Source organism: Coregonus lavaretus, assembly GCF_964263955.1.
Source record: "Coregonus lavaretus genome assembly, contig: HAP1_SCAFFOLD_1019, whole genome shotgun sequence".
In the NCBI taxonomy this organism is placed as follows: Eukaryota; Metazoa; Chordata; class Actinopteri; order Salmoniformes; family Salmonidae; genus Coregonus; species Coregonus lavaretus.
This window is the reverse complement of record NW_028161762.1, coordinates 16,318-36,133: the sequence shown is the minus strand read 5'-3', so window position 1 is coordinate 36,133 and position 19,816 is coordinate 16,318. Positions and strand designations below refer to the sequence as shown.

At 46.6% G+C, this 19,816-nt stretch overlaps 1 protein-coding gene across 1 annotated transcript; it reads right to left on the bottom strand.

The window, feature by feature from the left end:
- Positions 1-1,832: 1,832 nt before the first annotated feature.
- LOC311120129 (palmitoyl-protein thioesterase ABHD10, mitochondrial-like) lies at positions 1,833-19,755 on the bottom strand. Its single transcript, XM_084194747.1, has 5 exons — positions 19,628-19,755; positions 18,554-18,737; positions 18,185-18,296; positions 2,845-2,982; positions 1,833-2,645 (listed from the first exon to the last, which is right to left on the bottom strand). Exons 1-5 carry the CDS (start codon positions 19,749-19,751, stop codon positions 2,304-2,306), a joined length of 900 nt encoding a protein of 299 aa, XP_084050873.1. The 5' UTR covers positions 19,752-19,755; the 3' UTR covers positions 1,833-2,303.
- Positions 19,756-19,816: the final 61 nt, after the last annotated feature.

Here is a 19,816-nt window from a genome sequence, read left to right as displayed (position 1 = left end):
TGTGTGCGTGCTGAGCGTAACATCGAAAAGCAATCGCATTGCATTGATTATGTAGCCTACTATGAATGCGAAAAAAAAGCATAACTTTTTTTCCACAATAAAACAGATTTAGAAATCAGGAAGGCAGATTATAATTTATACATTTTAGTCATACAAGTTCTCCCGAATAGCCCCTAGGCAATTTAATTAACTAGCAGTGACGTTTCATTATTAATCCACAAATATATATATATATATACACACTAATGTTTCATGCTCTCAATAAATAATCATTTGAACGAATAAAAGCTCTGGGTACACTTACTATAAAGAAGAGGAGAGATAACGTATATTTCGTCCTGTAGCTGCCGTGATGTAAATGTTGCTGAGCTGGTCAGGGTAGAGGATGCTGAACTGCTGAAGCATCCATGAAGCGGTGGCTAAGGCGCGTGCGTGGGGCTAGGCTCTTGACTAAGTGTCCGGGAGTGGCACACCACCGGTTTTATATGTGCGGGCGCCACGAGGAGGATCCCTCGAGATGTCTCATACAGACTGCGACAGGACAGTAGAAACAAGAGGAGGTGGGCAGCAAGGAGAGTCCCCCGGCCCCAACCCAGCTAAGGCTATATAGGCTGACCATCATATCATCATGCCCATGGATGATTTCTAAAGGCACATGACATAAAGTGTTCACTTCTCATTGTTGATGTATTTGGCCTTAATACTCTCAGTATGTAGTATTTTATTAGGATCCCCATTAGTTGCTAACAACAATACACCTGATGAAGCGCAGAATCACAATTTATAGAACAAGAGAAATACAAGGCTTTCACGTTTATGTCTACCTTAAATGTTTCTGTAGATTTGGAAGGCACAGAACAGCCCGTTAGTGGCTGTTGCAGCTTGTCTCTCTGTTTCAATAATGAGAGCCATTGCTCTGCTTTAATTGGGTTAGAGTTACAGAAGTGGACACCAGATAGATCTGGAAAGAGAGGCTGGGTGCGGTGTGCTCTACAGTACTGATATGACAACTTGCATCACAGACTGGAAAAAGTCTCCAGACAGCATTGAAATACAGGAAATAGAGATTAATGCTTTTCTAGAATGTCTGAATATCAGAAAAGCTTTTGAACATAGCATCTGTACTATATGACTGTCAGGCTAAAATAACTAGAGGAGTATTCTCACCATCACTGTATATGTGTGTATGTATTTCCAGCCCTTGTCACTACATATTAGTCAGTTCCTCAGTGATCTATATTAAACATAACCCAGGCGGGGGTTTTTACTCCCCGATGCATGCATACGTTTGAGTGATGTCACCCGGTTGGTGTTGTGATGCGGAGGTGACTGATTGCATACCTTCTGCCTAAGAGTGAAAGGTCAGAGCAGCAGTTAGGGGATCACAGAGAGTTACTGCTTCTGCTGCAGCAGGACTGGCTTTCTGCCCCATTGAACACAGTCCAATGACCAACGACATGCTAATCAACAGCCCATTGGCTCCAACTGGGCCGGGCGTTTCATTACAACAAACCTATGGGATGTATATTATGAAAATAAATAAAACAAGGCGATCTTTGAGTGATCTTTGGTGGTTATTTTAACATTCTATGGGGCCTCTGGGATGTGGTGCTCATAATATTAACCTTTATTTTATGTTTCCTCTTGAGTTGAAGGGTTTTCTTTTGCTATTTTGAGATAGTATTTTCGGTAGGGCGGGGCATCACACTATTTCACAGTGCTTCTGCATATGAGGCAGTTTGATGGAGCTTGTTGTTTGTGTGGATTGTATTAACTCAATAACAGCTCATATATCTGCATGCAGAGTAACAGACGAGACCTGCAGTCCACTCTGGTGTGCAGAGGCTTTATTGGCCCAACAGGGTGAGACGTGGTAAAAAAGGCACAGGAAAACTATTGGGGTCTGGCAAAAGGACCAGGATGTTCTGTCAAACAAACAGCGGCAGCATTAGCAGTGGCAGCATGGCCCATAGAAAGGTTGACCAAAACAACACTGCACAGAGTAAACTGGAACTAGTAAAAGTCACACTCCCTCCCCAAGGCACGCATCAAGGACCTGGCTGAGGTTTCTGACAGACGAGCCATCACAGTTTGTACTTTCGGTGATCCTCGTTTCTCTCTATTTTGTCTCCTCTTTCTCTCCTTCTCTTTGTAACAGCATAATTAGGATAAACTGACCAGGGGCAGACTGGGAGGAAGGGTAAAGGGATCCTATATGGCTGGGAGGTAGGAGCAGCTCCAATGGGGGGGATTCCCAACTCAACCCCCCCCCCCCCTTTCCCTTCCTTAATCCTTCCACCGACTCAAACGAGTGTGGTCAGCTTGTCTATGAGGTCGTCGATGGTGTAGACCATGAGCTTGATGTCGTCTTTCTCGGCCATGCGGTGCTGGCCGTGGCGGCGGAGGATGACGTCCACGTCGGGGCTGAGGACGCGCTCTGCCACCTGCATGGAGATGTGCCAGGGTACGTCGTCGTCCTTCAGGCCGTGGATGAGCCTCACGGGGCAGGTGATGGGGATGGGGCTCTGGAGGACACAGTGGTTCTCTGCCTCCTTCAGGAAGTCCATGGTGAACGTGTAGGCGCCCTCCTCGCTGTGCTTGGTGGGCACCGTCAGCACACCCTTCTCTTCAATCTCCTTACGCACCTGTGGTGAAACGGGATCAATTCCATTTTAAATCAAACAATGAATTGACCTTCACACAGATGATTGCATTTCAATTCACCACACCCCTGAATTGCCTGAATAGAAATGGAATTAGCTCCAACTCTGGTCATAATCACATGTACATTAGTTAATGTCATTCATAGTAATCCAGGGGTTATTTCATAATGTCCTCTCTCACCTCTAGAGACATTGACTTGAAGGCTGTGATGACGTGGTCTGCTGCCGTGGAGATCCCCACAAGAGCTGCAGTCTTCTCCGGCCTGGCGATAGCTGCCAACAGCATGAGCCAGCTGCCCATACTAGACCCCACCATGATCTAAACAGAGACCATGGGGAAAAACATGATTACATTAAAGATGCCTAGACCTAGGATAGGGAGCAAGGGTACATAGAAATACCAATAGTTTGATATGGATTGCTTGGCTTGTCTCGTTGTCTCCTCTCCTTGTCTCCTTTTTTCCATTTGAACTGAGTCTTCTGCAGAGAAGCACCATGGGTGTCACTATCTAGCTATCGCTACAATGGACAGAAGAACAGCAGTTTCTAAACACAAATGTGATTCTAACCACTAACCACAGCCTGTAGTCCTAACCTTGACTGTAAACCATCATCACAGGAACATTGGGAGTAATATCAGCCATTGGTGACTCTGGCCCTGCTAACGGTGTCATTCACTAGCTGTGTGTCTGATTAATGTCTAGGACAGCCTTGAATCCTGGCACGGAGGCTATGATACTCTGGTACTGATTTAATGGTGTGAACTTTACATGGTGGTGAGATGCTATTACATTTGTGTGACACAGTGCCCCCTTGTGGAAAAATGTGTCACTAAACACACCACAGCAGACAAATACAGTGCTTTGGGAAAGTATTCAGAACCCTTAACGTTTTCCACATTTTGTTACATTACAGCCTTATTCTAAAATGGATTAAATAAATAAAAATCCTCAACAATATACACACAATACCCCATAATGACAAAGCAAAAACAGGTTTTTATAATTTTTTTGCAAATGTATTAAAAATAGAAAACAGAAATAACTTATTTACATAAGTATTCAGACCCTTTGCTATGAGACTCGAAATTGAGCTCATGTGAATCCTGTTTCCATCGATCATCCTTGAGATGTTTCTACAACTTGATTGGAGTCCACCTGTGGTAAATTGGACATGATTTGTAAAGGCACACACCAGTCTATATAAGGTCCCACAGTTGACAGTGCATGTCAGAGCAAAAACCAAGCCATGAGGTCGAAGGAATTGTCCGTAGAGCTCCGAGACAGGATTGTGTCGAGCAACAGATCTGGGGAAGGGTACCAAAAAATGTCTGCAGCATTGAATATCCCCAAGAACACAGTGGCCTCCATCATTCTTAAATGGAAGAAGTTTGGAACCACCAAGACTCTTCCTAGAGCTGGCCGCCCGGCCAAACTGAGCATCGGGGAAGAAGGGCTTTGGTAAGGGAGGTGACCAAGAACCCGATGGTAACTCTGACAGAGCTCAAGAGTTCCTCTGTGGAGATGGGAGAACCTTCCAGAAGCACAACCATCTCTGCAGCACTCCACCAATCAGGCCTTTATGGTATAGTGGCCAGACGGAACCACTCCTCAGTAAAAGACACATGACAGCCCACTTAGAGTTTGCCAAAAGGCACCTAAAGGACTCTCAGACCATGAGAAACAAGATTCTCTGGTCTGGTGAAACCAAGATTGAACTCTTTGGCCTGAATGCTAAGCTTCCCGTCTGGAGGAAACCTGGCACCATCCCTACGATGAAGCATGGTGGTGGCAGCATAATGCCGTGGGGATGTTTTTCAGCGGCAGGGACTGGGAGACTAGTCCGAATCGAGGAAAAGATTAATGGAGCAAAGTACAGAGAGATCCTTGATGAAAACCTGCTCCAGAGCGCTCAGGACCTCAGACTAAGGTTCACCTTCCAACAGGACAACAACCCTAAGCACACAGCCAAGACAACGCAGGAGTGGCTTTGGGACAAGTCTCTGAATGTCCTTGAGTGGCCCAGCCAGAGCCCGGCCTTGAACCCGATCGAACATCTCTGAAGAGACCTGAAAATAGCTTTGCAGCGATGCTCTCCATCCAACCTGACAGAGCTTGAGAGGATCTGCAGAGAAGAATGGGAGAAACTCCCCAAATACAACTGTGTGCCAAGCTTGTAGCGTCATACCCAAGAAGACTCAAGGCTGTAATCGCTGCCAAAGGTGCTTCAACAAAGTACTGAGTAAAGGGTCTGAATACTTATGTAAATGTCATATTTCATTTATTTATTTTTTCTAAACTTGCAAAAACTATCTCTGAACCTGTTTTTGCTTTGTCATTATGGGGTATTGTGTGTAGATTGATGAGGGGAAAAAAACAATTTAATCAATTTTAGAAGAAAGCTGTAAGTCCAGGGGTCTGAATACTTTCCGAATGCCCTGTATATAGAGAGTTGGGCCAGGTTTTAGAACGGCTGCCATGTTAGCGCCTTTATTCTCTACATGTTGGTGCTGTAACAATACAAGAGGTCCTCTGACAGTTCCCTATGAAATGACCCGCTGTTAACAAGCAAAACAGAGCAGCGTATTTAACAGACATTTTTATTGATTAGCATTTGGGATAATGTGTATCCAAGTCTGTACTGTGATGACAACAAATTGCATATCTGCTTACACTGGACATCTTCAAAGGTTTTGAACACTATCAGAAATAAACAGCACAACGTGGAAGCATCAAATATGACTATTGAGGAGAAGTCCATTAGCTCGGACAAATTGAAAACCCTAGTCATTGGCGACTCCATTACACACAATATTAGACTTAAAATGAATCATCCAGCGATCATACACTGTTTACCAGGGGGCAGGGCTACCGACGTAAAGACTAATCTGAAGATTGTGCTGGCTAAGGCTAAAACTGGTGAGTGTAGAGAGTATAGGGATATTGTTATCCACGTTGGCACCAACGATGTTAGGATGAAACAGTCAGAGGTCACCAAGCGCAACATAGCTTCAGCGTGTAAATCAACTAGAAAGATTTGTCGGCATCGAGTAATTGTCTCTGGCCCCTTCCCAGTTAGGGCGAGTGATGAGCTCTACAGCAGTCTCACAACTCAATCACTGGTTGAATACTGTTTTCTGCTCCTCCCAAAATATTGCTTTTGTAGATAATTGGCCCTCTTTCTGGGACTCCCCCACAAACAGGACCAAGCCTGGCCTGCTGAGGAGTGACGGACTCCATCCTAGCTGGAGGGGTGCTCTCATCTTATCCATGAACATAGACAGGGCTCTAACTCCTCTAGCTCCACAATGAGATAGGGTGCAGGCCAGGCAGCAGGCTGTTAGCCAGCCTGCCAGCGTAGCGGAGTCTGCCACTAGGACAGTCAGTGTAGTCAGCTCAGCTATCCCCATTGAGAGCGTGTCTGTGCCTCGATCTAGGTTGAGCAAAACAAAACATGGCGGTGTTTACCTTAGCAATTTCACTGGAATAAAGACCTCCTCCATTCTTGTCATTATTGAAAGAGATTGTGATATCTCACATCTCAAAATAGGGTTATTTAATGTTAGATCCCTTACTTCCAAAGCAGTCATAGTCAATGAACTAATCACTGATCATAACCTTGATGTGATTGGCCTGACTGAAACATGGCTCAAGCCTGATGAATTTCCTGTGTTAAATGAGGCCTCTCCTCCTGGTTACACTAGTGACCATATCACCGATGCATCCCGCAAAGGCGGAGGTGTTGCTAACATTAATGACAGCAAATTTAAATCTACAAAAATTTTTTTACTGCGTTTTCTACTTTTGAGCTTCTAGTCATGAAATCTATGCAGCCTACTCAATCACTTTCTATAGCTACTGTTTACAGGACTCCTGGGCCATATACAGCGTTCCTCACTGAGTTCTCTGAATTCCTATCGGACCTTGTAGTCATGGCAGATAATATTCACATTTTTGGAGACTTTAATATTCACATGGAAAAGTCCACAGACTCATTTATTCTGGTATTGCCCCTATGTAGCTTGTTTCTGGTCACAGGTTCAGGAATGGTTAAAAAAATCACAACATTCACTTAAAATGAACCTTACAAATAGCCGTGTTGGGCGATTTGGAAAGCCATAGTCAATCAATAAATAATATAATAATACTCGTAAGAAAGGTTTTCATCTTTGGCTCACAATCTGTGAATACTCTACGATTAGAAAGGTTCAAAATGTATGTACAATATCACAGCACAATTGAAAAATATATGGCACATGGAAACCAAAGGTGGGATTAAAGAGGTTATGTTTGGTAATGTATTATTGTTATGTGATTGTTTTATATAAAAGTACCATGTATACAAAATGTGTATGCAAAATGTATATGTAAAATGTATGTATATGTAGCAGAAAAGCTGTAAAAAACAAACAACATATGTGTCCTCTGAAGAGTGGGGGTGGATGGGTTAATAAAAAATCAAAATCCACAGACCCACTCCCAAAGGCTTTCAGAGCCATCATCGACTCAGGGGACAGTCTATAACTGTGTTATAAAGGGACGGTCTATAACTGGGTTATAAAGGGACGGTCTATAACTGGATTATAAAGGGACGGTCTATAACTGTGTTATAAAGGGACGGTCTATAACTGGATTATAAAGGGACGGTCTATAACTGGATTATAAAGGGACGGTCTATAACTGTGTTATAAAGGGACGGTCTATAACTGGATTATAAAGGGACGGTCTATAACTGGGTTATAAAGGGACGGTCTATAACTGGGTTATAAAGGGACGGTCTATAACTGGATTATAAAGGGACGGTCTATAACTGGGTTATAACGGGACAGTCTATAACTGGGTTATAAAGGGACGGTCTATAACTGTGTTATAAAGGGACGGTCTATAACTGGGTTATAAAGGGACGGTCTATAACTGGGTTATAACGGGACGGTCTATAACTGTGTTATAAAGGGACGGTCTATAACTGGGTTATAAAGGGACGGTCTATAACTGGATTATAAAGGGACGGTCTATAACTGGGTTATAAAGGGACGGTCTATAACTGGGTTATAAAGGGACGGTCTATAACTGTGTTATAAAGGGACGGTCTATAACTGGGTTATAACGGGACGGTCTATAACTGGATTATAAAGGGACGGTCTATAACTGGGTTATAAAGGGACGGTCTATAACTGGGTTATAAAGGGACGGTCTATAACTGGGTTATAAAGGGACGGTCTATAACTGGGTTATAACGGGACGTCTATAACTGGGTTATAAAGGGACGGTCTATAACTGGGTTATAAAGGGACGGTCTATAACTGGGTTATAACGGGACGGTCTATAACTGGGTTATAAAGGGACGGTCTATAACTGGGTTATAAAGGGACGGTCTATAACTGGATTATAAAGGAACGGTCTATAACTGTGTTATAAAGGGACGGTCTATAACTGGATTATAAAGGGACGGTCTATAACTGGGTTATAAAGGGACGTCTATAACTGGATTATAAAGGGACGGTCTATAACTGGGTTATAAAGGGACGGTCTATAACTGGGTTATAAAGGGACGGTCTATAACTGGGTTATAACGGGACGGTCTATAACTGGGTTATAAAGGGACGGTCTATAACTGGGTTATAACGGGACGGTCTATAACTGGGTTATAAAGGGACGGTCTATAACTGGATTATAAAGTCAAACTAGTATTTTAGCTCTTAAACACATAACTGAAAAATGCCCCAAAAATCCAATCAAATACCAATTGGAATCACAATAAATGCATACATAAATACATGCATATGGATATGAGAGTTACAGTTAAAGTCAGAAGTTTACATACACCTTAGCCAAATACATTTAAACTCAGTTTTTCACAATTCCTGACATTTAATCGTAGTAAGGATCACCACTTTATTTTAATGTGAAATTTCAGAATAATAGTAGCGAAAATGATATATTTCAGATATATTTCAGCTTTTATTTATTTCATCACATTCCCAGTGGGTCAGAAGTTTACATACACTCAATTAGTATTTGGTAGCATTGCCTTTAAATTGTTTAACTTGGGTCAAACGTTTCGGGTAGCCTTCCACAAGCTTCACAAAATAAGTTGGTTGAAATTTGGCCCATTCCTCCTGACAGAGCTTGTGTAACTGAGTCAGGTTTGTAGGCCTCCTTGCACGCACAAGCCTTTTCAGTTCTGCCCACACATTTTCTATAGGATTGAGGTCAGGGCTTTGTGTTAGCCGCTCCAATGCCTTGACTTGGTTGTCCTTAAGCCATTTTGCCACAACTTTGGAAGTGTGCTTGGGGTCATTGTCCCTTTGGAAGACCCATTTGCGACCAAGCTTTAACTTCCTGACTGTCTTGAGATGTTGCTTCAATATATCCACATAATTTTCCTTCCTCATGATGCCATCTATTTTGTGAAGTGCACCAGTCCCTCCTGCAGCAAAGCACCCCCACAGCATGATGCTGCCACCCCTGTGCTTCACGGTTGGGATGGTGTTCTTCGGCTTGCAAGCCCCTCCCCCATTTTTCCTCCAAACATAACGATGGTCATTATGGCCAAACAGTCCTATTTTTGTTTCATCAGACCAGAGGACATTTGTCCCCATGTGCAGTTGCAAACCGTAGTCTGGCTTTTTTATGGCGGTTTTATGGCCGCTCAGCAAGGCTTCTTCCTTGCTGAGCGGCCTTTCAAGTTATGTCGATATAGGACTTGTTTTACTGTAGATATAGATACTTCTCTACCCGTTTCCTCCAGCATCTTCACAAGGTCCTTTACTGTTTTTCTGGGATTTAATTGCACTTTTCGCACCAAAGTACGTTCATCTCCTGAGCGGTATGACGGCTGCGTGGTCCCATGGTGTTTATACTTGTGTACTATTGTTTGTACAGATGAACGTGGTACCTTCAGGTTATAAATTGATTTGCATTTTAATGAGGGAAATAAGTATTTGACCCCCTCTCAATCAGAAAGATTTCTGGCTCCCAGGTGTCTTTTATACAGGTAACGAGCTGAGATTACGAGCACACTTGTCAGGAGTGGAGTGTAGTGGGATGTGGAATCACACGCAGGACACAGAGATATAAATCCAAAGCTCTTTAGTGAAGTCCGTAGTGCACGCCAAAACCGGCAACAGGCCACAGGCGAAAACAAACGCACACTAGACAGTCAAAGTAAGTATGCACAACGTGCAGGACTCTCTATACAACCCGAAAATAAGAGAGAACAAAATACAGAGGACCAAACAACCACACGACAGCAGAACAATTACACACAACCCCTGACCTAACACAAGGGAACTAAATAGGGTGCCTAATGAAACTAAACAACGAACAGGTGTGACAAACAGACAAAACCAATCAAACAAGAAACATCGAACGGTGGCAGCTAGTACTCCGGAGACGATGACCGCCGAAGCCTGCCCGAACAAGGAGAAGGGGCCGCCTCGGCCGAAACCGTGACAGTACCCCCCCCTTGACGCGCGGCTCCAGCCGTGCGCCGCCCCCGGCCTCGGGGACGACCAGGAGGACGCGGAGCAGGGCGCGTAGGATGACCACGATGGAATTCGGTCAGAAGAGACGGGTCCAGGATGTCCCTCCTCGGCACCCAGCACCGCTCCTCCGGGCCGTACCCCTCCCACTCCACGAGATATTGGAGACCCCCCATCCGGCGTCTCGAATCTAAGATGGCCCGAACAGTGTACGCCGGAGCCCCCTCGATGTCCAACGGGGGCGGAGGAGTCTCTTCTATCTCATAGTCCTGGAGTGGACCAGCTACCACCGGCCTGAGGAGAGACACATGGAACGAGGGGTTAATATTTTTGTAATCAATGGGCAGTTGTAACCTGTAACACACCTCGTTCAATCTCCTCAGGACTTTAAAAGGCCCCACAAACCGCCGACCCAGCTTCCGGCAGGGCAGGCGGAGGGGCAGGTTTCTGGTTGAGAGCCAGACTCGATCTCCAGGTGCGTACACTGGCCCCTCACTGCGGTGGAGGTCGGCGCTCGTCTTCTGTCGACGGATGGCTCGCTGCAGATGGACGTGTGCAGCGTTCCACGTCTCCTCCGAGCGCCGCACCCACTCATCCACAGCGGGGGCCTCGATCTGGCTCTCATGCCAAGGTGCCAGAACCGGCTGGTACCCTAACACACACTGGAAAGGGGTTAGTTTAGTGGAGGAGTGGCGGAGAGAGTTCTGTGCCATTTCGGCCCAGGGCACATATCTCGCCCACTCCTCCGGCCGGCCCTGACGATATGACCTCAGAAACCTACCCACATCCTGGTTGACACGTTCGACCTGCCCATTACTCTCCGGGTGGTAACCCGAGGTAAGGCTCACCGAAACCCCCAACCGTTCCATAAACGCTCTCCAGACTCTGGAGGTAAACTGGGGGCCTCGATCAGACACTATATCCTCGGGTACCCCGTAATGCCGGAAGACGTGAGTAAATAGAGCCTCAGCGGTCTGTAGGGCAGTAGGAAGACCCGGCATGGGAAGGAGACGACAGGCCTTCGAGAACCGATCCACAACGACCAGGATGGTGGTATTCCCCTGTGAGGAGGGAAGGTCGGTAACAAAATCCACCGAGAGGTGAGACCAGGGTCATTGTGGAACGGGCAGGGGTTGTAATTTACCCCTGGGCAAGTGTCTGGGCGCCTTACACTGGGCACACACTGAGCAGGAGGAGACATAAATCCTCACATCCCTGGCTAACGTTGGCCACCAGTACTTTGTACTAAGGCAGTGCACTGTCCGGCCAATACCTGGATGTCCAGAGGAGGGTGACGTGTGAGCCCAATAAATAAGCCGATCCCGGACCTCGAGCGGGACGTACGTCCGACCCACCGGACACTGTGGAGGGCTAGGGTCGGTGCGTAATGCCCGCTCGATCTCCGCATCGACCTCCCATACCACCGGTGCAACCAGACAAGACTCAGGTAGTATGGGAGTGGGCTCCACGCACCTCTCCTCTGTGTCATACCGCCGAGACAGGGCATCTGCCTTCCCGTTCTGGGACCCAGGGATGTAAGTGATCTTAAACACAAACCGGGCGAGAAACATAGTCCATCGAGCCTGGCGAGGATTCAGTCTCCTAGCTGCCCGAATGTACTCCAGGTTACGGTGGTCAGTCAGAATGAGAAAAGGGTGTTGAGCCCCCTCAAGCCAATGCCTCCACACCTTTAGGGCCTGTACCACGGCTAACAGCTCCCTGTCCCCTACGTCATAATTCCGCTCCGCCGGACTGAGCTTCTTAGAATAAAAAGCACAGGGGCGGAGTTTAGGTGGTGTGCCGGACCGTTGTGAAAGAACAGCCCCGATACCGGCTTCCGACGCGTCCACCTCCACTTGGAATGGTAAAGTGGGATCCGGGTGCGCCAGCACTGGAGCCGAGGTAAACAGGTCCTTCAGTCTCCCAAAAGCCCTGTCCGCCTCAGCTGACCACCGCAAGCGCACCGGACCCCCCTTCAGAAGGGACGTTATGGGAGCTGCCACCTGTCCAAAACCCCGGATAAACCTCCGGTAGTAATTCGCAAAACCCAAGAACTGCTGCACCTCTTTAACCGTGGTTGGGGTTTGCCAATTACGCACGGCTGACACACGGTCAACCTCCATCCTCACCCCTGACGCAGACAACTGATAACCCAAAAAGGAGACCGACTCCTGGAAGAACAGACATTTCTCGGCTTTGACATACAGGTCATGCTCCAACAATCTCCTCAATACCCTGCGCACCAGGGCTACATGCTCGGCACGAGTAGAACTGTACACCAGAATATCGTCTATGTACACCACTACTCCCTGCGCCTGCATGTCCCGGAAAATCTCATCTACAAAAGATTGGAAGACTGATGGAGCATTCATTAACCCGTATGGCATGACGAGATACTCGTAATGACCGGAGGTAGTACTAAATGCTGTCTTCCACTCATCGCCCTCTCTAATGCGCACCAAGTTATATGCGCTCCTAAGGTCCAATTTTGTGAAGAACCGTGCCCCGTGTAATGACTCCGTCATAGTCGCAATCAGCGGGAGTGGATAACTATATTTCATAGTCACCTGATTGAGACCGCGGTAATCAATACACGGACGCAAACCTCCATCCTTTTTCTTCACAAAAAAGAAGCTCGAGGACGCGGGAGAAGTGGAGGGCCGTATGTATCCCTGTCTCAGAGACTCGGCAATGTATGTCTCCATTGCCCTCTTCTCCTCCTGTGACAAAGGATACACATGGCTCCGCGGGAGCGCAGCTCCTGCCTGGAGGTCTATCGCACAATCCCCCTGTCTATGAGGCGGCAACCGTGCCGCTCTTGTCTTGCTAAACACGAGTGCCAAATCCTCATACTCAGGTGGAATGTGCAGTGCGGCCATCTGGTTCGGACTCTCCACCGAGGTCGCCCCTACGGAAACACCCAGACATAGCCCCTCACATTGAGCAGACCACCCTTTAAGAGCCTTCTCTCGCCACGAAATCGTAGGATCATGGGTAATCAACCAGGGAAGCCCCAGTACCACCGGATACGCAGGAGAGTCGATCAGATAGAGTTGAATCGTCTCCTCATGACCCCCCTGCGTCTTCATCCTAAGTGGCGCTGTGACCTCCCTAATCAACCCAGATCCTAACGGACGACTATCTAGGGCATGTACAGGGAAAGGATTATCAACCGGAAGGAGGGGAATCCCTAACTCAACACAGAATTTACGATCTACAAAATTCCCAGCTGCGCCTGAATCTACTAGCGCCTTATGCTGGGAACGAGGTGCAACCTGTGGAAAACAAACAGGTATGGTTATGTGTACGACAGAAAGCTCTGGGTAAGTGGGGCGCCTACTCACCTGGGAGGACTCCCCAATGTGTGGTCTGCCGTCTCCTCCACCAGGGGACCCTCCCCAGCACCTAGCCGCGGTGTGCCCTCCACGGCCACAGTTGGTGCAGGGGACGGCCCCCCTCGGGCTCCTTCTTCTCCCTCCTCTAGCGCCAGCACCTCCGAGCTCCATCGGGCTCGGCTCGGAGGCGCTGGAGGGTGGAATGGGCGACCCCCACCTGGGATGTCCGCGGTTAGCGAGCAGGGTGTCCAGCCGAATGGCCATGTCCACCAACTGGTCAAATGAGAGTGTAGTATCCCTGCACGCCAACTCTCTGCGGACGTCCTCCCTGAGGCTGCAACGAAAGTGGTCTATGAGGGCCCGCTCATTCCACCCTGCATCTGCCGCTAGAGTCCGGGACTCCAGCGCAAACTCTTGAGCGCTCCTCATCCCCTGCCGGAGGTAGAATAGACGCTCCCCCGCCGCCTTCCCCTCTGGTGGATGGTCGAAGACCGCACGGAAGCGGCGGGAGAACTCCGCATAGGTGATAGTGGCGGCGTCTATTCTCCTCCATTCGCCGTTGGCCCACTCCAACGCCTTGCCGGTGAGACAGGAGATGAGGGCGGAAACGCTCTCGTGTCCCGAGGGCGCCGGGTGTACGGTGGCAAGGTAGAGTTCCACTTGTAACAGGAACCCCTGACACCCGGCAGCGGTGCCGTCGTACGCCCTCGGGAGCGAGAGCCGAATCCCACTGGGTTCCGGTAGTTGGACGGGCGGGCTGACCGATGGTGATGGTGTGATAGGTGGGGGTGTGGGTACCCCGCTGGTCTCCCATCGATGGAGGGTGTTCATCACTCGGTCCAGGGCGTGCCCGATTTGGTTGATCCGATCTTCTTGACCATGAAGGCGCTCCTCCATGATCTCAGTGGGTGCGGGTGCTCCTGCTGATTCCATCAGATGGTGTGTAATTCTGTCAGGAGTGGAGTGTAGTGGGATGTGGAATCACACGCAGGACACAGAGATATAAATCCAAAGCTCTTTAGTGAAGTCCGTAGTGCACGCCAAAACCGGCAACAGGCCACAGGCGAAAACAAACGCACACTAGACAGTCAAAGTAAGTATGCACAACGTGCAGGACTCTCTATACAACCCGAAAATAAGAGAGAACAAAATACAGAGGACCAAACAACCACACGACAGCAGAACAATTACACACAACCCCTGACCTAACACAAGGGAACTAAATAGGGTGCCTAATGAAACTAAACAACGAACAGGTGTGACAAACAGACAAAACCAATCAAACAAGAAACATCGAACGGTGGCAGCTAGTACTCCGGAGACGACGACCGCCGAAGCCTGCCCGAACAAGGAGAAGGGGCCGCCTCGGCCGAAACCGTGACAACACTCTTAAAGGGAGTGCTTCTAATCTCAGTTTGTTACCTGTATAAAAGACACCTGTCCACAGAAGCAATCAATCAATCAGATTCCAAACTCTCCACCATGGCCAAGACCAAAGAGCTCTCCAAGGATGTCAGGGACAAGATTGTAGACCTACACAAGGCTGGAATGGGCTACAAGACCATCGCCAAGCAGCTTGGTGAGAAAGTGACAACAGTTGGTGCGATTATTCGCAAATGGAAGAAACACAAAAGAACTGTCAATCTCCCTCTGCCTGGGGCTCCATGCAATATCTCACCTCGTGGAGTTGCAATGATCATGAGAACGGTGAGGAATCAGCCCAGAACTACACGGGAGGATCTTGTCAATGATCTCAAGGTAGCTGGGACCATAGTCACCAAGAAAACAATTGGTAACACACTACGCCCTGAATGACTGAAATCCTGCAGCGCCCGCAAGGTCCCCCTGCTCAAAATAGCACATATACAGTGGGGCAAAAAAGTATTTAGTCAGCCACCAATTGTGTAAGTTCTCCCACTTAAAAAGATGAGAGAGGCCTGTAATTTTCATCATAGGTACACGTCAACTATGACAGACAAATTGAGGAAAAAAATCCAGAAAATCCCATTGTAGGATTTTTAATGAATTTATTTGCAAATTATGGTGGAAAATAAGTATTTGGTCACCTACAAACAAGCAAGATTTCTGGCTCTGACAGACCTGTAACTTCTTCTTTAAGAGGCTCCTCTGTCCTCCACTCGTTACCTGTATTAATGGCACCTGTTTGAACTTGTTATCAGTATAAAAGACACCTGTCCACAACCTCAAACAGTCACACTCCAAACTTCACAATGGCCAAGACCAAAGAGCTGTCAAAGGACACCAAAAACAAAATTGTAGACCTGCACCAGGCTGGGAAGACTGAATCTGCAACAGTTAAGCAGCTTCGTTTGAAGAAATCAACTGTGGGAGCAATTATTAGGAAATGGAAGACATACAAGACCACTGATAATCTCCCTCGATCTGGGGCTCCATGCAAGATCTCACCCCGTGGGGTCAAAATGATCACAAGAACGGTGAGCAAAAATCCCAGAACCACACGGGGGGACCTAGTGAATGACCTGCTGAGAGCTGGGACCAAAGTAACAAAGCCAACCATCAGTAACACACTACGCTGCCAGGGACTCAAATCCTGCAGTGCGAGACGTGTCCCCCTGCTTAAGCCAGTACATGTCCAGGCCCGTCTGAAGTGCATTTGGATGATCCAGAAGAGGATTGGGAGAATGTCATATGGTCAGATGAAACCAAAATATAACTTTTTGGTAAAAACTCAACTCGTCATGTTTGGAGGACAAAGAATGCTGAGTTGCATCCAAAGAACACCATACCTACTGTGAAGCATGGGGTTGGAAACATCATGCTTTGGGGCTGTTTTTCTGCAAAGGGACCAGGACGACTGATCCGTGTAAAGGAAAGAATGAATGGGGCCATGTATCGTGAGATTTTGAGTGAAACCCTCCTTCCATCAGCAAGGGCATTGAAGATGAAACGTGGCTGGGTCTTTCAGCATGACAATGATCCCAAACACACCGCCCGGGCAACGAAGGAGTGGCTTCGTAAGAAGCATTTCAAGGTCCTGGAGTGGCCTAGCCAGTCTCCAGATCTTAAACCCATAGAAAATATTTGGAGGGAGTTGAAAGTCTGTGTTGCCCAGCGACAGCCCCAAAACATCACTGCTCTAGAGGAGATCTGCATGGAGGAATGGGCCAAAATACCAGCAACAGTGTGTGAAAACCTTGTGAAGACTTACAGAAAACGTTTGACCTGTGTCATTGCCAACAAAGGGTATATAACAAAGTATTGAGAAACTTTTGTTATTGACCAAATACTTATTTTCCACCATCATATGCCAATAAATTCATTAAAAATCCTACAATGTGATTTTCTGGATTTTTTTTTCTATTTTTGTCTGTCATAGTTGACGTGTACCTATGATGAAAATTACAGGCCTCTCTCATCTTTTTAAGTGGGAGAACTTGCACAATTGGTGGCTGACTAAATACTTTTTTTCCCCACTGTACAGGCCCGTCTGAAGTTTGCCAATGAACATCTGAATGATTCAGAGGAGAACTGGGTGAAAGTGTTGTGGTCAGATGAGACCAAAATGGAGCTCTTTGGCATCAACTCAACTCGCTGTGTTTGGAGGAGGAGGAATGCTGCTTATGACCCCAAGAACACCATCCCCACCGTCAAACATGGAGGTGGAAACATTATCCTTTGGGGGTGTTTTTCTGCTAAGGGGACAGGACAACTTCACCGCATCAAAGGGACGATGGACGGGGCCATGTACCGTCAAATCTTGGGTGAGAACGTCCTTCCCTCAGCCAGGGCATTGAAAATGGGTCGTGGATGGGTATTCCAGCATGACAATGACCCAAAACTCACGGTCAAGGCAACAAAGGAGTGGCTCAAGAAGAAGCACATTAAGGTCCTGGAGTGGCCTAGCCAGTCTCCAGACCTTGATCCCATAGAAAATCTGTGGAGGAAGCTGAAGGTTTGAGTTGCCAAACGTCAGCCTCGAAACCTTAATGACTTGGAGAAGATCTGCAAAGAGGAGTGGGACAAAATCCCTCCTGAGATGTGTGCAAACCTGGTGGCCAACTACAAGAAACGTCTGACCTCTGTGATTGCCAACAAGGGTTTTGCCACCAAGTACTAAGTCATGTTTTGCAGAGGGGTCAAATACTTATTTCCCTCATTAAAATGCAAATCAATTTATAACATTTTTGACATGCGTTTTTCTGGATTTTGTTGTTGTTATTCTGTCTCTCACTGTTCAAATAAACCTACCGTTCAAATTATAGACTGATCATTTCTTTGTCAGTGGGCAAACGTACAAAATCAGCAGGGGATCAAATACTTTTTTCCCTCACTGTACACCTCCGATTGACTCAAATGATGTCAATTAGCCTATCAGAAGCTTCTAAAGCCATGACATCATTTTCTGGAATTTTCCAAGCTGTTTAAAGGCACAGTCATCTTAGTGTATGTAAACTTCTGACCCACTGGAATTGTGATACAGTGAATTATAAGTGAAATAATCTGTCTGTAAACAATTGTTGGAGAAATTACTTGTGTCATGCACAAAGTAGATGTCCTAACCCACTTGCCAAAACTATAGTTTGTTAACACGAAATTTGTGTAGTGGTTGAAAAATGAATTTTAATGACTCCAACCTAAGTGTATGTAAACTTCCGACTTCAACTGCATCTAAAGGCTAGTTTAGATAGGATCCTAGATCCACCAGTGGAGAGTTATTTCACCTGTGGCCCCTCTGCTAGTTCATCCAACACAAAGAGGACGTCTTTCTTCCAGGTGCCGATGGTCCCTTTAGTGAACACCCCCTCTGATAACCCATGGCCTGTGTAATCAAACCTGGGGAAACAAACACAACATGAGCCTGGAGAACCACAGTCAGAAATACAATAAAGCATCTAACAAAATCTGTACTATGCTAGCATAATAATTCAAAGAGAGTACAGAATCTATTTGAGTAACACGTTAGAGGGTGGTCTATTTGCGTACCATACTTAAAATATAGGTTGGGGGGAGGTAATGAACCTCATTTGTATGGCCTTAGGGTCTTAAATTAAATTTGCATGGCCTTAGGGTGACCGTGTAATGTACAGTACCTTAGGTATGAATGTCCTAGTGACCTGCAGAACTCCTCCAGGGCCTCAGCTTTCAGGCCGTTCATGTTGGATCCATACCCAGGCAGGAAGACCACACCTGGACTCTTCCCCTTTACCCTGCGGTAGGCCAGCTTGGGGAGCTCTGGCCTTGTCACATACTGCACAGAGGACTTCTGTCTCACCCCTGTAGGACACACACACACTCAGTTGTGTCAATTGACTATGACATATTTATAAAAAGTTATTTAATGCAAAAGATGAGAATGGAGTGTGTCTTATAAAAATGTAGGTTTTATATGGGTGATTCATGCAATACCCTTGAAAGATAAAATCAGCAAGTAGTCAACCAAGGAATGATCAGCTAAGGCATTCTTATGTAACATTTTGAAAACCGACTGAACAGAGACAGATACGGAATAGCCTATGATGCAATGCAATTCAGGTGGAAACTTTTGTTACTTTCCTCAATACAAGAAATTGAGAACATTAGAATAACATTACATTACCACATTAAAACAAAATGGTATGATAAAAGCTATACTTAATTTACCAGCATTTGCATTGATTGTCTTGTCTAAAAACTAGGCTACCCTGCGTTTTTAAACTGGAACTGTAGTGCCACTTGGAAGATTATCCCTTCCACCATTGTGCGAGATCTTAGAACACGCGCAGATGCTGCACAGTTTATATGCGCATGAGAAAACCAAAATATATTCAGATGACCGGGCCTGCCTCTGCCACTCCCCCTCCTGTACTTTTTAATGCCGCGTTCAAAACACCTGGGAACTCGGAACTCGGAAATATCCGACTTCATGCGTTCAAAACAACTGGGACCTTGAAAAGAAACGAGCTCCGACTGGGAAAAATCTTTTGAACGGTCATCCAACTCGGAATTCCAACTCGGGAACTCGGGCCTCTTTCTAGAGCTCCAACTTTCCGACATGAACATCACTGATGTAATGATTTGACCTCGTATTTTACCGAGTTCCCAGTTGTTTTGAACGTGGCATAATTCCGTAGCCTATACATTTTCCAGTGAAGTCGTTACATTATGAACTGTAGTATCACACTCACCTCCCAAAGTATTTGGCAAGATAGTAGCGACTCCTCTATTCGTCAAAATGTGAGCAAATCCTTTACTGCAGGACCTCAGCACCACGGCTGCCATATTTCTGGCTCCACCACCCACTGCGGACATATCGCGAGAAGACCAATGTTGCCAGACGCAACGTTATTCTTTTACAACGCGGGTCCCTACTACGT

What these genes read in the sequence shown, in the direction of transcription:
- LOC311120129 (XM_084194747.1), bottom strand. Translation starts at nt 19,751, where the DNA reads ATGTCCGCAGTGGGTGGTGGAGCCAGAAATATGGCAGCCGTGGTGCTG. An exon ending in AACTAGCAGAGGGGCCACAG is followed by an intron (nt 2,983 to 18,184) that starts GTGAAATAACTC and finishes GTCTCTGTTTAG; the next exon opens with ATCATGGTGGGGTCTAGTAT. An exon ending in TCAAGTCAATGTCTCTAGAG is followed by an intron (nt 2,646 to 2,844) that starts GTGAGAGAGGAC and finishes GTTTCACCACAG; the next exon opens with GTGCGTAAGGAGATTGAAGA.